A 22,456-nucleotide genomic window follows, 5' to 3' on the forward strand; every position below is an offset into this window, starting at 1 on the left:
TCTCAGAATCTTAGCTATGGAGTACATTTTTGTTGCCACGCAAATGATACAAGTTGACACGACCGAGATAGATATTTTCGCTAGCTTCATAAGACCATTTTACGGCTAGTGTTTCATCCACCGTATTTCATAACAATGAAACCAACCGAAAAAACAAACCGAAAAAACAATTGAACCAACCGAAAAAACAAACCGATTTCATAACATAGAACGATTTACATGGAAGCGTGCACCCATAAGACAAGAATCAATCATTGCTTAACAAGATACATTAATTTGTTCCAGTACCCTATCCAAGTTACATCAAGGTTCTCCAACTACGGAGGCCTCCTCGTTCTCGATCATAAAACTCGTGCTTGGAGTAGCGATCGTGAAGATAGTACCACTGCTATCCCTAGCAACATTGTCGGTCAATCCCATGTCCACAATAGGAGAACCACCACGGCCATCGCTATCGCCGGCCTTGACGCGGTGAAGCGAACTCCATGCGGCGCACATAGTAGATGAGCAGGATGGTGCAGTGTATGAGGCCATGGTATGCACGTGACCAACAATTGTCCGCCACACAGTACAGGGAAGCAAGCACGGTGAAAGCCATCATTGTCCGTAACCAAAGCGGGCACCATGTCCGAAAGGAAACTCAAATTCAGCCGAACAGCTCATCAGAATCAAGAAACAAGAACAAGCTTTGATTCAATTGATTACCCGATCGATTGTTTTGGTTGTGCAAATTTTTACATTAATGACTCCATTAGCTTCGATGCAGGATACATTAGCTTCAAGAAAAGATTGTCACCTGATCCAAAAAATATTTGTCTCCAAAAAAGCAAAACTCAGTCAAGTGAGAGAAAGGGATTACATCACATTTGGATCCAAAATTGTTGGAGCTGGAGCAACAGCAGACTCTCATTCTAGCTTTTCCCCAAAACAGCACGTCAAACAAACAAATCCAATTCGGATTTTTCCATTCAGCACGATATGAAGGGAAAATCAATATGTTGCCTAGCATCTACCAGGTGAATAATTGAGGTGGATCGTGAGCAATAGAAACAATCCTATTGTCTCAGAAACCACTATCATTCACAAAACCCAGAGAAACAACCAATCTTCACTGCGCTATGATTGTTCATGGTCTCCACTGCGTCCTTACTAAACCAAACAAAAACTGACATTAACGCTGCCAAATAATGATTCCAAAATGCTAATTGGGGTTGGATCATGGCCAGATTGGGAGAGCTCGTTCACCCCCAGATTGCCTCCAAGCTCGTTCACGTCAAGGCACACTCCAATACTAGAAAGATGACAATAAGCCCATGGAGTACTAAGCTAGAGGAGCATCTGGTTGATTAAAGTGAATTCAGAGATCATCTTCACTACACTACTACTCCAGATTGAAGTTAATTTCAAAGTACATGAATGGGTATTTTACGGAGAATACTCAACAGGTTGTACAATTACACTGAATTGCATTCTCAACAAGTTGTACAATTAGACAGAATTTAAAAGTGGGATTTATTCCGACCGTAATGTCAGCATCGTTTATACAGACTGTAATGTAAGCAAGAAGTATACACTGCAGTATCTAATAGGGATCGAGTGCACAAGCTAGCTAGCTTCTCATTCACCATAGTATATACTGCAGTATTCAGGGAGTATTATTTTTATGGCACAAGCACGAGACGACCAAACTACCATTACACTGTTGACCGGAGTAGCGGATAATTATACTGCTTCCTTACAAATCGTATGAATCCTGACAGCGAAACCAAAAAAAACCCACATGAACTCTAACATTAGGCGAATTGTGTTTAAGTCTGGCCCTAAATTATTGCAGATAATGGAGAACTCGAGGTTGGAATGGAGGTGACTCACCGAAGAGGAAGTCTCCAAGGCTGCCGTTTGAAAAGTACGGGTATACGAGCATCTTGTGCGGGTATACGAGCATCTTGTGCCCGGCTCTGGCCCCGGCAGCAGAGGAGGCGTATCAGCTGAGGAGGGAGACCAGGTTCCGGAGCTACACATTGAGCAGCAGCCTCACCTTGGAGAGTATCTCCCGTGCCCCTTGCAGCGATTCCAGGTTGCGGCCGGAGAAGCCGGTGATGGCGGGCTCCAGCACGAGCATGTCGATGAAGATGCTCCACTGGTCCTCCTGTCCCGACACGCCGGCGCAATCATCGTCGTTCCCACAGATCCAATGTGGAAAAATACATGGAAACGGGATTCTTCCAGGGAAAAAAAGCGGTGGTGGGGAGCGACCTGCGGGGAGAAAAGAGGTTGTGGAGAGAGGGATGGTAGGGGCGGCGCCGATGCAGGTCGGGCCATGGAAGAGCGGCGGCGGCGAGGATGCGGTGAGAACAGAAAATGGCAAGATTGGGACGGCAGCTTGCCGTGCGTGCTTATCCCACCTGCTTTTTTTTGAGGCACTTATCCCACCTGCTGATGCTACATAATGGCGCATGCCTTGTTCCCTAGCTGTCTTTGTGGGGCGGGCTGCTAACCGTGCCGTGTGGATATGACGCTTGCTCGAAGGCAGCAGGTGGCCAGGTTCTACGTGGTGAAGCAAAATCATTGAGTTGCCTATGTGCTCGGTCGACGGCCTGCATGGCGTTTGCTTTGAACTCCAACGAATCCTGCTCCCTATATCATCTGTGTGGTGAATCAACGGTTGTTACCCCATGGGTAGCTAGCCATGTGGGCATCTGGCTATTTTCCATATATATATATATATAGTGTCTATCTTGCTTATCTCTAGTTGTTGTTATTGCACTTAGTTGAGCCTATCATATTTAGGGTTTGTGCTTGTAAAATAAACGCTAGTTTAATTCCGCATTCTTATAAGTCAAAACCGTAAGAGTTTTTAAAACGCCTATTCACCCCCTTCTAAGCGACATCTCATCCTTTCACGAATGGCAGGCGGCCATGGCGGAGGGCCGAACGTTCAACTTCCCGACGACGAGATCGAGAAGCTCGACGTCCTAGTCTCGGAGGTGGACCGACTGGTGCAGCCGCCGCTGCCCCGGTACGCCACCGGCATCATGTCGCCGTCCCTCACGGAGGAAGAGGCCCTACGACGGGAGCTCCAAGACTCGGCCCCGCAACCGCCGGCGTACAATCAGTGGGCGGCTCCACCTCCACCTCAACCACCGGCATGGGCTGCTCCACCTCCACCGCCACCACCGGCGTGGGCTGCTCCTCCTCCACCTCAACCACCGGCGTGGGCTACTCCACCTCCACCAATGGCAGCACCAGCGTATGTTCCGTCGGTTGCCGGCCGGTATCGGATTTCATCGTGATCGACGACGATGACAACGAGTAGGCGCATGCGTTAGTTTTTATATTTTTATTTTCCTTGCTTTATTATGTAAATTATGTTTTTATGTTAAAAAAGTGTAGAACATAAAAAAATGGGTCATGCCGCTGGGGCACCTCCCGACGCAAACAGATGCGCGATCGATTTTGACCATTTAAACCGACGCAAATGAACTCGCGTGGACATTTTAAGCGTCCGAAATGCGGAGATGGCCCTAAAAAGAGCACCCAAGCCTGGGCTGCCTTTGGAGTTTTCGCCAATTAAGCATAAAACTAGTTCTTTTATTAGTGTAACAAAAACTGGTCGTGTCAAAAAAGAAAGAGTTCCTGCCGGAAGAACTACAGCAGTAATTTCTTTCAGATACCGCTCTTCGAGCGGCAATGGCGTTCGCCGCCGCCGCGAGGAGAAACCTCGCTTCCCGCGGCCTCTCCGGTCTCCTAGAGCGCCGCCTCCGTCCGTCTATCCACCAGCTTCTTCCATCTAACTCCACCGGCGAGCCCCGAAAACCACCGCCCCTTCCACCCCCGCCCGCACCTCGGTCGTTTCACTTCGCGCTCGCCCCTTGCGGGACAGCCCAAACCCTAAACCACCCCCCATTCGGTCTCCACCTCCCCCCGGGGTCACCCCGCCGCAGCTTCTCCTCCTCCTCCTCCCGCGACTTCACCGACGTCCTCACCGACGCCGCCCATGCCGCGGCGCCCGCGGCGAGCTTCCCTGGCGAGGTGGCGCGGGCGGCGGAGGACTCGTCGATGGCCGTCGCGGCGGTGCAGCATCTCATCGACGGGGTCCATTCCTTCACCGGTCTGAACTGGTCAGGGTTTAGGGGTTTGAGGATTTTGTGCCCTTCACCGTGTCCTTGGAATTTTGTCTCCTGAGTACATCGTGTTCCTCTTCTTCTTTTTTTTTCGCTACAGGTGGATTTCTATTGCTCTGTCCACGGTGCTGCTACGGTCTGTGTCGTTCACATTGTGGATGCTTGCCAGGAAACAGTTATATGTAAGATATTGCAAGGAATTACCTATGTTCCTCGGTTTGGTTTACTTTTATTCTGATGCATCAGAAGAGCTTATGTATACTGTTACTGGGCGTTATAAGTAAGCAGACGTATTCAGTAGCTGCATGTGCCCAGTTAGTTACTCCATCAATGAGAATGAAACAAGCTTTATGCATGGGAACTTACTATTTATTGTATGGAGTTCAATAATGTTTCATCCAGAAACTACAAAGTGATGGGTTTAAGCATTAAATTACACCTTTATGCTGACCCACAACTACAAGGGGACAATTCAAAATACCCATGTTTCTTGCTTCCGTTTAATTTTAGAATAAATTACTTATATTGGTCGCCATAAGCAAGCAGGTTTATACATTGTATAGTTAGTAGTTGCATGTATCCAGTTAGTTATAAGTTAGATATTACTTCATATTTTGGTTGCGAGAATTAAACCAACTTTCTGTGTGCAAAGTTGACATTCTTTGCACGGGTTTTCCATCCAACAACTACAAAGTGGTAGGTTTAGTTACTAAACAGCACCTTTTGTAGACCCTCATGGCCACGATTCAAAACCTGTAAACCACACATCAGCATATATATGCATTATCTACCAGTAAATGCTTGCTCTGAATTAAATATCCCTGAGTAACTGGAAAAGGAATATCAACGAGTAAATGTGTGTTACGCAGATCCCATTAAAATAATTGATTGATTATGTTAACTCGTCAATGCCCTGTTTCAAATGTTAGAATTTTTCCAGTATACTGTTGGATATCATTTGTTTTGTACGGAATTCTTGCAGAACTCGTGTACATTGCAAACATGCTCTAACTTACTGCAGAGCTAACTCAAATAAAATTGAATTTTTGCATGTTTTGAAGAGTTATGTTTTGATCATAGGCTTAAACCCTACTCTTTTCCATGCTTCAACCTTACATAGGAGATGCGTCAGGAGGTACAACAGACTAGCAAGTTATTGAACAATGTAAGTATCTTGATATTATTCATGATCCCTGCATCAAGAGAAGTGAAACACTCTTAGATTTTTTAGTGCTCCTATTCTACTATTTCTGTTGTCAAGAAGTTAACTCTACATAATTATCTGCTGCAGGCTAAGGATGATGCATCAAGAGAAGAAGCTGAGCGTGTTGTATGGTCTTCACTAAAAAAGTATGCAATATGCTTGCTTACTTATGTATATATTTTGACACTATTAAGCGTGTTCCAAGGATGCGATGGGTGCTAATTTTGTTGTTTCTGTACAAACGGTGATCATATGAACATGGAGCAGTCTATGAAATGAGAACTCACTTAAGCAATGTGGGAGAGTATCAATCATGGTGATTTATGGTTCATCAAGTAAGGAAGTCTAAACAAAGTTTGAAGCCTAACAGGCAACACAGTTTAACATATGTAAAACCTGTCTCCATTGGGGGCTGTGTAGCCCAACATTTATTTAAAAACTGTACCAACTAAAAAACTGTAGACTCTGTCAGTCTTACTTAGATAAATTATCACACATCTTAGGCAGACACAAATGCATCCAACGGTAACACAGATAAAGCCATGGCTCCATAAAGTTGAAATCCTCCCTCATATATATGTTAAACATGTAAAAGTGAAAACTTAGTGGGGGCCTTTTTTTTGTGTGTTCTTGCATTCGAAAGAAAAAGATTGTGTTGTTACAGTGAAATTCTTTTGTAGTTGCATAGCGTCCATATACCTCCTTTAGCCAATTGGGTCACTTTTGCTGGACAGTTCAGCCAAATAATATCCTTAACCACATTGCCTATTTGCTACGAAAACATAGTGTCTACATGCATATCTGAAGTGTTACTAAGCCAACTTGTTACTTCTTAATTTGCCTAAATAATCCTATGGTGCCATGGTATGTGTGCCTTGCACTAGCCAACATAATAATAGTTCATGTTGCTGTGTAGCTTATCTGGCATTTCCCCTTCCAAATTATTTCCTCTTATTTCTGTGCTTAAGTATTGAGCTGAGCAAAATTCCCTTTGGCTGACAAGTTCAACCCTTATGCTATAAACAACACCTATCTTTCTTTCGCTCCTACTTGTTTCTCTATGATCTAAATGCTTTCCTTTGTTCACACAGGATAGGTGTTGTAGTATATCTTCCACTAGCAGTGACGCCCTATACCTTAATAACTCTTCACATTGCTGTAAGCTGTCTTCATCTGCTTAGCTAAATTTTGGTACCTTCCATTGCCACAACAGGCACATTGATTGTTTCTGTTTTCACAGACTATTTCATTCTCTTCTCATGCTTCTAGATATCAAACATGGTTGAGAATGTCCCGTCTCTAAAAGGGGGTGGAGCATTCTGGTTTACTGATCTGACGACCCCTGATGCTTTCTGCATGTTTCCTATGATGACATCTCTGTTCATCATTCTTACGTCAGAGGTATTTTTACAGTTTCTTCTGATCTAAGTATATGCTTGTGTATTGTGCTATAAATTTTGAGATCCCATTGGTTACATGCTTCAAACATTTGCTCATTTTATTTTATTTAGCTCGTCAATGCTCCCACTGTATACTGTTTGCATAAGATATTTTGGTCTCTTAACTATAAATATATAATTTGAACTTATGAGTAGTGCCACTGGTGTTTGCTAAGTGAACAAAGCTGGAGTGTAGATGGAAAACATTTTTTTCTTTTTTTCTGTTTTATGTGTCTGCTTATTATAGTTCTGTTTATGAATAAATGTATTTCTTTAGCTTTCTTTGCAGTAACTTGCTATTATGTAAGATGCATTAGCACTGGATCTTTGAGACGATTTTGTTGCTGCATGCTGGTGACCTCTCTTTACCATTTCAAGAATTGAAAGTTCTCCAGGTGCATATTTGAGTTTAGATCCATTAGCGAAGCGTGGTAGTGTTTATAAATAGCACCTGATTAATCTATACCTAATAATAAAGGAGCTAAGGTTTCTGCCAAAAAGTTTCGTCAACGCTTTTTATTGGACCGTTTTGCCCTCCCACCAAAACGCATAATACAACATTTGCCATGTACCGGTTCAGTCTTTTATTTATTTTTCTCTCCGGAACGATCTGCTCTGCCTTGCTCGCCTTTGCCTCGAACAGAAGGCTCGCGGCGCAGCGCCTGCTGCATGCGGATTGGCGTGAGCTGGCTTTGATTTGGCTGTCAGGCTGGGCTTATTATATAACGCAGCAGTGCCATGCTACCGGTTCAGCTATTTTCTCCTGCGCATGCTCAAAGGAATCGCTCCTCACGGCTACGCCATTGAAGCTCAACCCTTGATCGACCACCAGGATACTGGCTCTGGAATCCGGTCCTTCTTCGCTGGGACTTGACGCGGACAGCGGTGGCAAGGTCCTGGTCAGGAGAAATTGGTCCAAGGTGGCACCGACTCGCCGGACTTTTTAGAGCCACGGAGGTGATGTCCACGGGAGAAAGAAAAGGACGAGCCGCGTGCTAGAGGAGAGGACCTGGCTCTGGAAATCGGTCGTTCTTCGCTGGGATTTGACGCAGATAGCTGTGGCAAGGTCCTGGCCGGGAGGAATCGGTCCAAGGTGGCGCGGACTCGCCGGACTTTTTAGAGCGACGGAGGTGATGTTCACGGGAGGAAAGAAAGGGACGAGCCGCGTGCTAGAGGAGAGGACTAGAGGAGGCGACTGCCAGGAAGGGAAGGGCGGAGGCGGCCATCGAGGGAAGGGAGGCAGCAGCGGAGGAGGATTCTCGGTCCCCTAGCCTCCACCGCCGGGCCGCGATGGTCAACGGCAGGCGGCGCTCCCCGGCCAGGGCGACGCGACAGTAGTGGTGGCCTGATCCCTGATGTCGTGGCGGCCGTCATCCCCGACTTCGTCTCCCTCTACTCAGGTGGTCGTTGTTGCCATCCACGCCATCACCTCCGTGCCACCAGGCCTTCTCCAACCTGCCGATCGAGCATGCTCAGGGTGAGATCCTTGCCCTTTTCCCTTCGTTCTCGCTAACGTGTGTGCCATGTGCCGTGCGCAATGGGCGGAAGGGGCTGTGGCGTCTTCTTCCGTGCACGGAAGGCGTGGTGCCGTACGACGCGGCAAGCGGACAAGGGAGAGAGGAGCAGCATAGGAGGCGACGGAGCTCCGACGCGGTGTACGGTATGGACGTGCAGCCAGTGACAGCTCCGGTTTAGCTCTATGGTGACCTGCCCACGCCGCGCACGCAGCTCTCCATGGGGATGAGACTGGTATCGCTCGCGCTATGTGGTTGCTCCTGCAGGCCCATGTATAAAACGACGGGCCAATGCTGAAACACGGAACGCGATCGGTTCGTTTGTAATTCGCTCAGTGCAAACCTTCGTTTAGTTGGTTGAATAGTCCCACCTCGGTGTGTTGGATGAAATCTTACCTATTCATATAGGTGAAGTTGCGAGGAATCAGCAAGCTGCCTCAATAATAAAATAAGCATAACCTCATATGCTGATGCCTGTCCCACCGAGAGAGAGCCATGAGCTGGTCCCAGATATTGTGCTGAACGAGAGAGAGCCGCCATGAGCTGCCAGATGAAAGACCCCATGCCAATGCTTGTCCCGACGATGGAGACACCTGGCCCCGCCATCGCTTGTCCCGACGATAGAGACACCTGGCCCCGCCGTGCGCTGCACCATTTAATAGTCGCCGCCCGCTTGCCTCCCTTGCAGCCGGTCGTAGTCGCCGGCGAAGATCCCCAGTGCCCTTGCCCGTGAGCGCGGTCCGAGTTGTTGTCCCAATCAATCTTTACCTGCCTATGAGAGGAAAAAGCTCCTATACGACCAGGAGATAAAATCCAATAGCTCAATTTCTGAAACCCGTCTCTAAATCTAGAAGTGTTTTGCTCCACGGGGTGACATTTTGAGAAATTGATTCTCACATGTCACATGATTATTTCCATTATTACTCTTTTTTTTTGTATATTTTCATGTTATAATAAAAGTGAATGGGGCAGACCAGGTGCATCCCAGGGTAATAATTAAAAAATCGATTTAAGTGTAGGGTTACGATGGTCAATCGATTTTGCGGCAAAATTAGGTCTATGCCACGTTTACATTCAAAAGTTTATTCTTTTTTTTCGATGCAACGCATGAACTTATTTCGGGGTTCGTAGCAGATTCCTGTCGGTGGCAACGGTGGTGGTCACTAGGGTCCCTCTTCCTGCCGGGCTTGCGCTTACCCGATGGAGCTTCCAAGGTGCATTCATGGTAGCCAGTGCTGTGTTGCAAAGGATGGAGACGTTGAGGACGGTGGAGCATCCCAGGGGAATAGAGGAGCCGGCGATGTTGGCATCGACTGATGGAGGGGTCACACGCGAATGGGGCAGACAAGGGTGCGAGAGGCGTGGCGCGAGAGACGGTTGGTACGTTGGTCGGTGGAGGAGTTACACACGAATGGGGCAGACCAGGGTGCGGTCAGGCATGGCGCGAGAGACAGCTTGTACGTCGACGAGCGGCAAAGCGTTGGCATGTGGCGTCGGCCGTAGGCGAAGGTAATGGCGTCTGCCGTAGGCGGAGGTAATGGTGTGTGCTAACCGAGCGGAGAGGAATGAGGATAAGGGGATGATTGGTTTGGGTGCATCATCGGACCAATCGTCCAATAACTTCCTTCATGTGGGTGTGTGGGCCAATAAATTCGGGTATGTGTAATTTTATTTTAAACCCGTTGCAACGCACGAGCACTTTTGCTAGTATATTACTTAACAACCTATTGTGCTTCAGTCGTCCATGCATTGGTTATTGATTGATTGTTCATATATTGGCTGTTGATGGTTTGGAGTGGTTTGTAATTGGCCAAGACACATGATTGTTGTCATGTGCACATGAATTATGATCAATTAGCTGTAAACAGTCTGGTTCTTAAGAGTCCCGAAAACTTTACCAAGTTGCATGTTTTATGCACAACTCCCACGTTTTGTACATGTAATGGATTTCATCTGCAGTTTTGAGTTATTTTAGCGCTTTAATGCATGGATGTAATTGTTTGACCAGAAATCTCTCCTTTTAAAACTTGTTTGACATGAACCTTGAAGGTCTACTTACAGTCTTCTTGTATTATGCCATCAGTTCATCACCCATTACTTTTAAGTTGGTGTGTATGCTGCATTAGTTGACTTCTTGTGCAGTTTGCTCTGTGTAATTTCAGATGCATTAATAACATTCAAACGAAGTAGTGTACACTAGATGCACAATTCTTTTGGAAGTTTGCACTGCTGAACTTTGCTAATTTGATGGCATTTTTGTTTATAGTCACTCTCTTCTTCTTTGTTCCCTTTTTTTTCTTGTAAGACCCCTTTCTAGTTTCTTTAATAAATTTGGATTGATTTATGTTAGTCTAAGCATCTTATGGCATCTTTGCTCTCATGTTTGTTAAAATTTCTTTGTCAGATTCAGTGTTCTTGATCAGATTCAGTGTTAACTGTTCATTTCGAAATGCAAGGCAGTCCACATTTTTAGATTTACCTTTGGTCAGTTAAAGTAAAATAATTAATTGACACCAATGTAAAATGGACATATAGTATTTAAATGTATGAGGGCTGCGTCAGTTAAATGGGGCCAGAGAGAGTAATACAAATCTACACTGTTGGATTTATATTTAAAATCACTCCTTGACAAATCAATTTTGTATCACATAACCTATATATTATTTAACTAATTGTTGGTGAAAGATAAATGCTGGAACCATGGATGCTTTGCAGTTCCCAACTGAGGGATAGCTAATAAGATTTTTTTGGCTTCTAGCTGAAGTACAGTACTGTAAGGAAATGTAAAGGATGCTCTGGCCCGATTGACAAAGTAAAAGGGGTTCAGAGAGTAATATCTCTTCTTTCTATGGTGTATACGACAAGCCTTCCTCAGGTATTCTGGAGCACTTGGTCACACTTGAAATCTTTTCTTATCAATTACATTGAATTTGTGAGGTGTAAGAGTAGTTATATGATTGAGTTTAACCTAACGCCATCAAAATATGGGCCTGCATACGTTTTATGCTCATATGCACCTGTTGGTTTGAGTACCTGTGCAGGTAATAAAAATAGTACTTATACATTTGAAAATATTCCCCCCCACTCCCATGTAAACCAGCTTAATTTAGTTTTTTTTTGTAATATACCTTAGGTTTCAAGAACAGAAAGAAAATATAATTGTTCGTTTTCTCTTACATATGTATATATGTTCCTATCTTTTGGTATGTTAATAGAAATAAAAAAATCCACTCAACTTCTTAAGCTCTTGGATGAACTGGCTGGTGCATGTATGATGGAACTCACTAGTGCTGCATTAATAACTCCAACCGATGTATAGCTTTTAGGTTTATTACCATGTTAGGAGCTAGTGCGGGAGCTCTTTATCCAATAGTGCATTACGGTACATCTACTCTTACTGCCTATGTGGAGGTCAAAAGATTGAATTCAAATAACTAAGTATTCCAGATATTGGAAGTAAGCGTCTAAACATGCTGGTTCTTTCCCTGCTTTATTATGTTAGTTTCCTGTTTATCAAATAAATAAAAAACCATTATCAGCTCATTGTTCATCAATCCCTACGGATGGCATCACTAAACATCTCTGAATCTATCTTCTATCCAGGCGATTTCTTGTTTCTTCGTCACATGGAGTTCTCTAAGTCTTGCAGAAAGGATAGGTGGGCCCTGCCACAGGCTCCTTGTAATTTGCAATTAGTTTGGTCTTATTTCTATTTTGCCTGACATATACAAAACACACATTCGTTGCTTGCAGCTCTCGAACAGCCAGCTGTGCAGAAAGTACTATTTGGTGCGCCCTTAATAAAACAAAGGTGTTCCTCTTGTGATGGACAAAATGGGCCAACTGCTGGAGAAGCCCCGTCTCCTGTCAAAGAACAGGAAGAACCAGTTTGCCCGGAGACAAAGAAATCTTCTGATGCTAGCATTCACAGCGACAAGGCTGACAAGAAATCGACCAAAGACAGTTAAATGTAGATACAGTCCCGGCTTACCACACATCCTACACATTAGCTCCTTGGGGCAGCAATCTTCTAGCAAACAGCCCCTTATGCTTTATCTGACTCGTGTTAGTTAGGCTGCAATTCTAGGATTACAGTGGCTGTCCATTTAGCAGAATATAGGCATAGCAGCATATCTTGGTTATAATTTACAACACTGCTAACGTTTTATGTCTTCCTTTTGAGCAACTATTTCATGAAATGAAATTTTGATGGGTGTGTCTGTGGAGGAGCCCCATCACCCGATTATCTGAGAAACTGAGGACGTGGTCTTGCGTATGCCATTTTAACTGCGTTTACGTGAATGTAATGATCTATTACAGTAGTATATTTGAAGCATGGGTTTGTCATTTTGTATACTTGTTTTGTAACATGGCATGGATTCTTTTTTGACAACTTCATAGCATCGAGAAATTGAATACATATCAGACTGCATTCGCGAAAAAGTTTTTTTTTTGAGGGAGCGAAAAAGTATTCTTATCGCATCTCGTTTACAGTGTGCTCTATCCGGATAAAGTGAGCCGCGGCGCGAGCTTCGCCAATGCATCACTGAATTTGTCCTTTTGCAGATGCGCTAAAATGCTGTGCCAAAAACAATATTTTTATACAATTGCATACGTAAATAGATCAAACAAAACACAATGTAAAAATAAACTGAAAATATAAATATATTGCAAAGTTTAACCCACATCTGCTACAACCAAATTTATTAAAAATTAGACTACACTACTTGGAATCCCAATCGAAATCGGAGGAGTTGGGTGTTGTCGACGACACCGAAGTTGATATCCGGAGGAGTTGGGTGTTGTCGACGACACCGAAGTTGACATCCACTCGAAGGAGGAGGAGGAAGAGTTGATGGCGATCGACGATGACCAGCGACATTCTTCTTCTCCTCCTTTTTCCTCACGGTCTTCTCCTCCTTCTCCTTCTTCGCCTCCTTCTTCGCCCTCCTCGCCTCCTGGTTGCGCTTCTTCGCCTCTTCCTTCTAGGTGTAGAAGGCGACCTCTGCGACCACGTCTTTTGGGAAGCGTCACGCCCACTCGAGGCGCATGCGCTCGTCCCGCTCGGCGATGACGAGGCACTGCTCGAGCTCGCGCTGGCGTTGCCTCGCCTCACGCTTGACGGCCGGCGGTGGCGGCGTGAGGGCTTCCGCCTGCTGCCTCGCCTCACGCTTGACGGCTGGCGGCGCGAGGGCTTCCGCCTGCAGCTACGTCCAGACATCGTCGAAGTTCATGGAGCGGCGGGAGAGGCCGAGGTGCCAGGCAACCGCGTCGTACGCGCGCGCCGCCTCGTGCACCGTCTCGAACGTCCTGAGCCCGATGAGCTCGTCGCCGCTTCAGATTTCGGTGTAAAACGTCCCGTACGGACGCGCGCGAACGCCGCGGTAGCGAGCGAGGTGGAGGGCAGCCGGAGCGCGCGAAGCGAGGTGGAGAGGTGGCGAAGCGACGCGTGGCTGAATGTTCCTGGCAATTGGGTGTCGGCGCGCCAGCTTTAACGCGTAGGATGGCGCAAAAGCCGGCGCGCGGCAAATTTTTTAGCGCGTGCCGCTTTTTCACGCGTCTATTATGTTAAGGCAATATGCTTGTTGTATTACTAGGGGGCCAGAGGCCACAATATATAGTATATATACATGTGCACATATGCAGAAAGCCCCCTAACATATGGGGAAACTACAATAGACAAATATATACATCTAACACCCCCCTCAAACTCATGGTGGATCCACAACACTGAGTTTGGAGAGTAAGAAATCATGCTGCGCTCGAGTTTGTGCCTGAGTTTGTGCCTTCGTAAAGAAATCCGCCAACTGCAAATCTGAAGGCACATAATGAACCGCAACAACATCATCATGTACCTGTGCACGTGTGTAAAAAGCATCAACACCGATATGCTTGGTCACCTCATGCTTGACCGGATCACGTGCAATACTGATAGCACCTGTACTGTCAGACAAAAGTGGAGTGGGTGTCGTAACAGAGACCCCAAAATCTGCAACCAACCACCGTAACCAAGTCACCTCAGCAATCAACAAAGCCATAGCCCGCAACTCAGCCTCAACACTCGAACGGGAAACTGCGACCTGTTTCTTCGTCTTCCAAGCAACAAGCGAACCACCAAGAAACACACAGTAAGCAGAAAGCGAACGACGATCCGTAGGATCACTCGCCCACGTAGCATCCGAATAGCACTGGAGCTGGAGAGAGCTGGAACGTGGAAAGAAAAGGCGACGAGTGATCGTGCCACGAAGATAATGAAGAACACGGAGGAGATGACTATAGTGAACAGTGGTAGGAGCTGAGACAAACTGACTCTGAATATGAACAGGATAAGAAATATCAGGACGAGTGACAGCAAGATAAACAAGACTCCCAACAAGATGGCGATAACGGGTGGGATCAGTAAGAGGATCACCATCAGTAGGACGAAGCATAACATTAAGCTCCATAGGAGATCGACTGTGCGCTCATCCCCAAGAGCAGCACGAGCAAGAAGATCTTGAATGTACTTTTCCAGAGAGATAGAAAAGCCATCAGAAGTGGAGGAAACCTCAATACCAAGAAAATAGCGAAGAGGACCAAGATTAGTCATAAGAAACTGATCACGAAGACGAGCCTTGACGAAGGCAATATACTCAGGATCATCACCAGTAATGATCATATCATCAACATAGAGAAGAAGAAGAGTACGTCCACGGGGAGAAGTGTGAACGAAAAGTGCTGGATTATGAAGACTAGGAGAGAAACCAGCAGCAGTCACCACAGAGACGAATCGCTCAAACCAGGCACGAGGAGCCTGTTTGAGACCATAGAGAGAACGTCGAAGACGACAAACCATCCCATCGGGAATAGAATACCCAGGAGGAGGCTGCATGTAAACCTCCTCACTCAACTCGCCATTAAGCAAAGCATTCTGAACATCAAGCTGGGAGACAGACCAGCGGCGAACAGAAGCAACAGCAAGAAGGGTACGCACAGTAGTCATATGAGCCACAGGGGCAAAAGTCTCATCATAGTCACGGCCGTGCTCCTGCTGAAAACCACGAGCCACAAGACGCGCTTTATAGCGCTCAAGAGATCCATAAGAGCGAGTCTTAATTTTATAGACCCACTTACACGTGATGGGATGAACACCAGAAGGGGGAGAAACAAGATCCCAAGTGGCAGTGCGCTCAAGCGCAGCGATCTCCTCAGCCATGGCAAGCTATCATTCAGGATGACGCTCGGCATCCCGATAAGAAGTCGGCTCGGAAACGACAGAGAGACCATACTGACTAGGAGAGTAACGAACTGGAGCACGACGCTGACGAACAGGCCGTGAAGGGGGAGGCTCATCTGCAGAAGACAAGTCATCAGAAGAAGAGGAAGAAGGGACATCATCGGAAGGAGCCGAAGCCGGAGAACGAGGAGTACTAGGTGGACTAGACGAACGAGAGGATGGCGCCGAAGGGGGCGCATCAGAAGTAGGAGGGAGGGGAGGAGGGACAATAGGGGGTGCATCCGGAAAAAGAAGGAAAGAGATATCATCCACCGGGTAGGTACCCGAGGTGGGGCGAGGATAGAAGGGACGCGTCTCATCAAACGTGACGTCACGAGAGATGCGCATCCGACGACCAACGTGGTCCCAACAGCGATAGCCCTTATGCTCATCACTGTATCCGAGAAAAACACACTCAACAGACTGAGCGGTCAGTTTGGTGCGTTCGCGAGGGGGCAGAAGGACATAGCAGACGCAACCAAATGAACGAAGAGTCGAGTAGTCTGGAGAAACACCAGAGAGACGCTCGAGAGGAATGCCACTGAAAGAACATTTCCCGCCCATTTGGGTTTTGTGTGTTTGACGTCAACACTATGTATATTTTTATGTGTGTTGATGTAGACAGGTACAAGCCATCAAAATTATGTTCGATCGGTGTATTGGTTTTGCTGTTCTGAAGTTCTGCAGGTTTTCTGGATCTGGCGGAAGTTCCGGCCTAATCTGGCGGAAGTTCCGGCCTGTCATTTTTCAGCAGGTTTCTCAGCGCCTGTGCTAAGTTTTCTCTTCAGGACCGGAAGTTCGGTGGAGTTGGCCGGAAGTTCCGGCCAGCGAACTTCCGCCCAACTTCCGGCAAGTTCGAATTCCGAGTTTACGGCTACGTAAGTTCCAGCAAGGTTTTCGCCAATTTTCGGAACTTGGCCGGAACTTGGCCGGAACTTCCGGCCACCGGAAGTTCCGCCCAAGTTCCGCCCCTTCATTTGCTTTGCAGGTTTTTTACCAGGGGCGGAAGTTCCGGCCCGAGTGGCCGGTACTTCCGGTGGAAGCCGAAACTTCTGGCCATCCTGGCCGGAACTTCCGGTGTTAGTGGATTTCGTCCCCAACGGTCAGATCTGAAAGCTCCACCCATATAAATAGCTTTCTCCTCCAAAGGGACAAGTTGCTCAATCATTGCAAGAAAAATCTGCCAAGCTTCATCACCATTAGAGCCACCTCAAGAACACAAGATTTGCAAGATCTCCTTCCTCCCCCAACCAAAGCTCTTGATCTTTGGAGATTCGAAGGAGAAGACACCGATCTACATCCTCACCGAAGCGTTCTTCATTTCCCCCTCTCTTGTTTGAGGGATCTCATGCTAGTGTTCCTATTTGGTTCCCTAGTTGATTTGTGTTGATATATTGTTGTTGATTGTTGTGTTGTAACAGATTTGGGAGCCTCCAATTAGGTTGTGGATGTGTGCCCCAAGAACCTTGTAAAGGCCCGGTTTCCGCCTCGAGGAAATCCCTTAGTGGATGTGGGCTAGGCCTTCGTGGCGTTGCTCACCGGAGATCTGAGTGAAGCCTTCGTGGCTGTTGGTTTGGCTTTCGTAGCAACCACACTCCTCCAAACGTAGACGTACCTTCTTGCAAAGGAAGGGAACTACGGGAATCATCTCCGTGTCATCGCGTGCTCCACTCTCGGTTACCTCTATCCTATTCTATCTCTATATCTTGCTTAGTTGTTATCCTTGTCATATAGGTAAATTCACTTAGTTGCATATCTAGAGAATTTACCTTTTGTGTCAAGCCTAAATTGAAAAAGAACTAAAAATTGGTTAGCACCTATTCACCCCCCCCCCCTCTAGGTGCGGCATACGATCCTTTCAATTGGTATCAGAGCCTCGGCTCTTATTTCGGGCTTAACCGCCTAAGAGTATGCCGGACGAGGAGTCCTCGGAAGGGGCCGCCAAGATGGTCTCCGTGGAAGACTTCAATTCGTTGAAGTCCTCCGTGGAAGCCCAAATGGAAAGCATGAAAAAGATGATTGCCGAGCTTTTGGCTCCGGCCCTTCCCAAGGCTCCTAGTGTAGAGGTAAAAGACACGGGTGTGTTAGATGAGGGAGAGGCTTCGGACTTACCCTCATCTACCAAACCCATGGAAGGTGATAACTTAAACACTATCAAATCCCCCATTGCATCTCCCAAGGGAACTAGTGAAAGTGAGAGTGATACGTCTCCGACGTATCGATAATTTCTTATGTTCCATGCCACATTATTGATGTTATCTACATGTTTTATGCACACTTTATGTCATATTCGTGCATTTTCTGGAACTAACCTATTAACAAGATGCCGAAGTGCCAGTTGCTGTTTTCTGCTGTTTTTGGTTTCAGAAATCCTAGTAAGGAAATATTCTCGGAATTGGACGAAATCAAAGCCCAGGGGCCTATTTTTCCACGAAGCTTCCAGAAGTCCGAAGACGAAACGAAGAGGGGCCACGAGGCAGCCAGAGCATAGGGCGGCGCGGCCCCTGCCCTGGTCGCGCGGCCCTATGGTCTGGGCCCCTCGCGCCGCCTCTTGACCTACCCTTCCGCCTACTTAAAGCCTCCGTGACGAAACCCCCAGTACCGAGAGCCACGGTACGGAAAACCTTCCAGAGACGCCGCCAACGCCGATCCCATCTCGGGGGATCCAGGAGATCGCCTCCGGCACCCTGCCGGAGAGGGGAATCATCTCCCGGAGGACTCTACGCCGCCATGGTCGCCTCCGGTGTGATGTGTGAGTAGTCTACCCCTGGACTATGGGTCCATAGCAGTAGCTAGATGGTTGTCTTCTCCCCATTGTGCTATCATTGTCGGATCTTGTGAGCTGCCTAACATGATCAAGATCATCTATCTGTAATTCTATATGTTGCGTTTGTTGGGATCCGATGAATAGAGAATACTTGTTATGTTGATTATCAAAGTTATATCTATGTGTTGTTTATGATCTTGCATGCTCTCCGTTACTAGTAGATGCTCTGGCCAAGTAGATGCTTGTAACTCCAAGAGGGAGTACTTATGCTCGATAGTGGGTTCATGCCTGCATTGACACCGGGACAAGGACAGAAAGTTCTAAGGTTGTGTTGTGCTGTTGCCACTAGGGATAAAACATTGATGCTATGTCTAAGGATGTAGTTGTTGATTACATTACGCACCATACTTAATGCAATTGTCTCGTTGCTTTGCAACTTAATACCGGAGGGGGTTCGGATGATAACCCGAAGGTGGACTTTTTAGGCATAGATGCGCTTGGATGGCGGTCTATGTACTTTGTCGTAATGCCCAATTAAATCTCACTATACTCATCATGATATGTATGTGCATGGTCATGCCCTCTTTATTTGTCAATTGCCCAACTGTAATTTGTTCACCCAACATGCTGTTTATCTTATGGGAGAGACACCTCTAGTGAACTGTGGACCCCGGTCCAATTCTCTTTACTGAAATACAATCTACTGCAATACTTGTTCTACTGTTTTCTGCAAACAATCATCTTCCACACAATACGGTTAATCCTTTGTTACAGCAAGCCGGTGAGATTGACAACCTCACTGTTTCGTTGGGGCAAAGTACTTTGGTTGTGTTGTGCAGGTTCCACGTTGGCGCCGGAATCCCTGGTGTTGCGCCGCACTACATCCCGCCGCCATCAACCTTCAACGTGCTTCTTGGCTCCTCCTGGTTCGATAAACCTTGGTTTCTTTCTGAGGAAAAACTTGCTGCTGTGCGCATCATACCTTCCTCTTGGGGTTCCCAACGAACGTGTGAGTTACACGCCATCAAGCATATTTTCTGGCGCCGTTGCCGGGGAGATCAAGACACGCTGCAAGGGGAGTCTCCACTTCTCAATCTCTTTACTTTGTTTTTGTCTTGCTTAGTTTTATTTACTAATTTATTTGCTGCACTAAATCAAAATACAAAAAAAATTAGTTGCTAGTTTTACTTTACTTGCTATCTTGTTTGCTATCAAAAACACAAAAAAATTAGTTACTTGCATTTACTTTACTTATTTCATCATGTTTCCTTTTAATTTTACCACAAAAGACATACCGGTAGGACGTGGGTCTATAGTTGGGAGAAATAATATAGAAGAATTTTTCAATCATATTAGTACCATTGAAAGTTTTGAAGATAGACACTTGGTAGACCTTGCGCCTACTTATGAAATTGCTGCTGCGCATTTAGTTCGCCTGTTGGAAACTAAATTTGTTAATCTTAATCCTATAATCCAACACATGTTTCTCACACTTGGTGATATGGAAGAAGGGGAAAAGAAAGATTTTGTTTTAGAAACCCTTCTTAGAGAATTTGGTGGTCTAGCAAGAGAAGCTAGAAAGGTCTTTGCTAAATTTAATATGCTTGGTTCTCATACTAATTTTGTTAGTCTCCTTGAAAAGATGGACATGGATAGAATAAGATACACTAATAATATTGATGATGGTGGGGAGATCAAAGCACCAATACCATGTAAACTCTTAGCTATGAATGATGCACTAGAAAATAACTATGCTTGGCTTGTTCCTGAAAATTTGTTTGATGAGAGTAGCACACCTAAGACTAATGAAAAGGGGGATGCTAAAACTTATGTATCAAATATATTATGCCTGGTTGAGAAAACTCCGCACCCCGCTGAGAATGCACCATCTTTTGATAATACTTGATACACACTTTCTGCGCCTAGCTGAAAGGCGTTAAAGAAAAGCGCTTATGGGAGACAACCCATGTTTTTACCTACAGTACTTTGTTTTTATTTTGTGTCTTAGAAGTTGTTTACTACTGTAGCAACCTCTCCTTATCTTAGTTTTGTGTTTTGTTGTGCCAAGTAAAGTCTTTGATAGTAAAGTAAGTACTAGATTTGGATTACTGCGCAGTTCCAGATTTCTTTGCTGTCACGAATCTGGGTCCACCTCCCTGTAGGTAGCTCAGAAAATTAAGCCAATTTACGTGCATGATCCTCAGATATGTACGCAACTTTCATTCAATTTGAGCATTTTCATTTGAGCAAGTCTGGTGCCATTTTAAAATTCGTCAATACGAGCTGTTCTGTTTTGACAGATTCTGCTTTTTATTTCGCATTGCCTCTTTTGCTATGTTGGATGAATTTCTTTGATCCACTAATGTCCAGTAGCATTATGCAATGTCCAGAAGTGTTAAGAATGATTGTGTCACCTCTGAATATGTTAATTTTTATTGTGCACTAACCCTCTAATGAGTTGTTTCGAGTTTGGTGTGGAGGAAGTTTTCAAGGATCAAGAGAGGAGTATGATGCAACATGATCAAGGAGAGAGAAAGCTCTAAGCTTGGGGATGCCCCGGTGGTTCACCCCTGCATATATCAAGAAGACTCAAGCGTCTAAGCTTGGGGATGCCCAAGGCATCCCCTTCTTCATCGACAACATTATCAGGTTCCTCCCCTGAAACTATATTTTTATTCCATCACATCTTATGTGCTTTGCTTGGAGCGTCGGTTTGTTTTTATTTTTTGTTTTGTTTGAATAAAATAGATCCTAGCATTCACTTTATGGGAGAGAGACACGCTCCGCTGTAGCATATGGACAAGTATGTCCTTGGTTTCTACTCATAGTATTCATGGCGAAGTTTCTTCTTCGTTAAATTGTTATATGGTTGGAATTGGAAAATGATACATGTAGTAATTGCTATAAATGTCTTGGGTAATGTGATACTTGGCAATTGTTGTGCTCATGATTAAGCTCTTGCATCATATGCTTTGCACCCATTAATGAAGAAATACATAGAGCATGCTAAAATTTGGTTTGCATATTTGGTTTCTCTAAGGTCTAGATAATTTCTAGTATTGAGTTTGAACAACAAGGAAGACGGTGTAGAGTCTTATAATGTTTTCAATATGTCTTTTATGTGAGTTTTGCTGCACCGGTTCATCCTTGTGTTTGTTTCAAATAAGCTTTGCTAGCCTAAACCTTGTATCGAGAGGGAATACTTCTCATGCATCCAAAATACTTGAGCCAATCACTATGCCATTTGTGTCCACCATACCTACCTACTACATGGTATTTTCCGCCATTCCAAAGTAAATTGCTTGAGTGCTACCTTTAAAATTCCATCATTCACCTTTGCAATATATAGCTCATGGGACAAATAGCTTAAAAACTATTGTGGTATTGAATATGTAATTATGCACTTTATCTCTTATTAAGTTGCTTGTTGTGCGATAACCATGTTTACTGGGGACGCCATCAACTATTCATTGTTGAATTTCATGTGAGTTGCTATGCATGTCCGTCTTGTCTGAAGTAAGAGAGATCTACCACCTTATGGTTAAGCATGCATATTGTTAGAGAAGAACAATGGGCCGCTAACTAAAGCCATGATCCATGGTGGAAGTTTCAGTTTTGGACATATATCCTCAAATCTCAAATGAGAAAATTATTAATTGTTGTTACATGCTTATGCATAAAAGAGAAGTCCATTATCTGTTGTCTATGTTGTCCCGGTATGGATGTCTAAGTTGAAGAATAATCAATAGCGAGAAATCCAATGCGAGCTTTCTCCTGAGACCTTTGTACAGGCGGCATAGAGGTACCCCTTTGTGACACTTGGTTAAAACAGTGCATTGTGATGATCCGGTAGTCCAAGCTAATTAGGACAAGGTGCGGGCACTATTAGTACACTATGCATGAGGCTTGCAACTTATAAGATATAATTTACATGATGCATATGCTTTATTACTACCGTTGACAAAATTGTTTCATGTTTTCAAAATCAAAGCTCTAGCACAAATATAGCAATCGATGCTTTTCCTCTATGGAGGACCATTCTTTTACTTTCAATGTTGAGTCAGTTCACCTATTTCTCTCCACCTCAAGAAGCAAACACTTGTGTGAACTGTGCATTGATTCCTACATACTTGCTTATTGCACTTATTATATT

General features: G+C 45.2%; 1 protein-coding gene across 2 annotated transcripts; it reads left to right on the top strand.

Annotated features, from left to right (window-relative positions):
- Positions 1-3,625: 3,625 nt before the first annotated feature.
- Positions 3,626-12,536, top strand: LOC139829853 (mitochondrial inner membrane protein OXA1-like). 2 transcript variants are annotated; one of them, XM_051337318.2, is made up of 9 exons: positions 3,626-4,121; positions 4,225-4,306; positions 5,245-5,289; positions 5,416-5,474; positions 6,420-6,486; positions 6,598-6,729; positions 11,040-11,156; positions 11,885-11,939; positions 12,035-12,536. In XM_051337318.2, the coding sequence occupies exons 1-9, from the start codon at positions 3,691-3,693 to the stop codon at positions 12,247-12,249; spliced, it is 1,203 nt and encodes a 400-aa protein (XP_051193278.2). In that variant the 5' UTR covers positions 3,626-3,690; the 3' UTR covers positions 12,250-12,536. The 2 variants fall into 2 exon arrangements, with proteins under 2 accessions (XP_051193278.2, XP_071675000.1); XM_071818899.1 differs by lacking the exons at positions 11,040-11,156; positions 11,885-11,939; positions 12,035-12,536 and adding an exon at positions 9,416-10,335.
- The last annotated feature ends 9,920 nt before the right edge of the window (positions 12,537-22,456 follow it).

Source organism: Lolium perenne, chromosome 1 (genome assembly GCF_019359855.2).
Source record: "Lolium perenne isolate Kyuss_39 chromosome 1, Kyuss_2.0, whole genome shotgun sequence".
In the NCBI taxonomy this organism is placed as follows: Eukaryota; Viridiplantae; Streptophyta; class Magnoliopsida; order Poales; family Poaceae; genus Lolium; species Lolium perenne.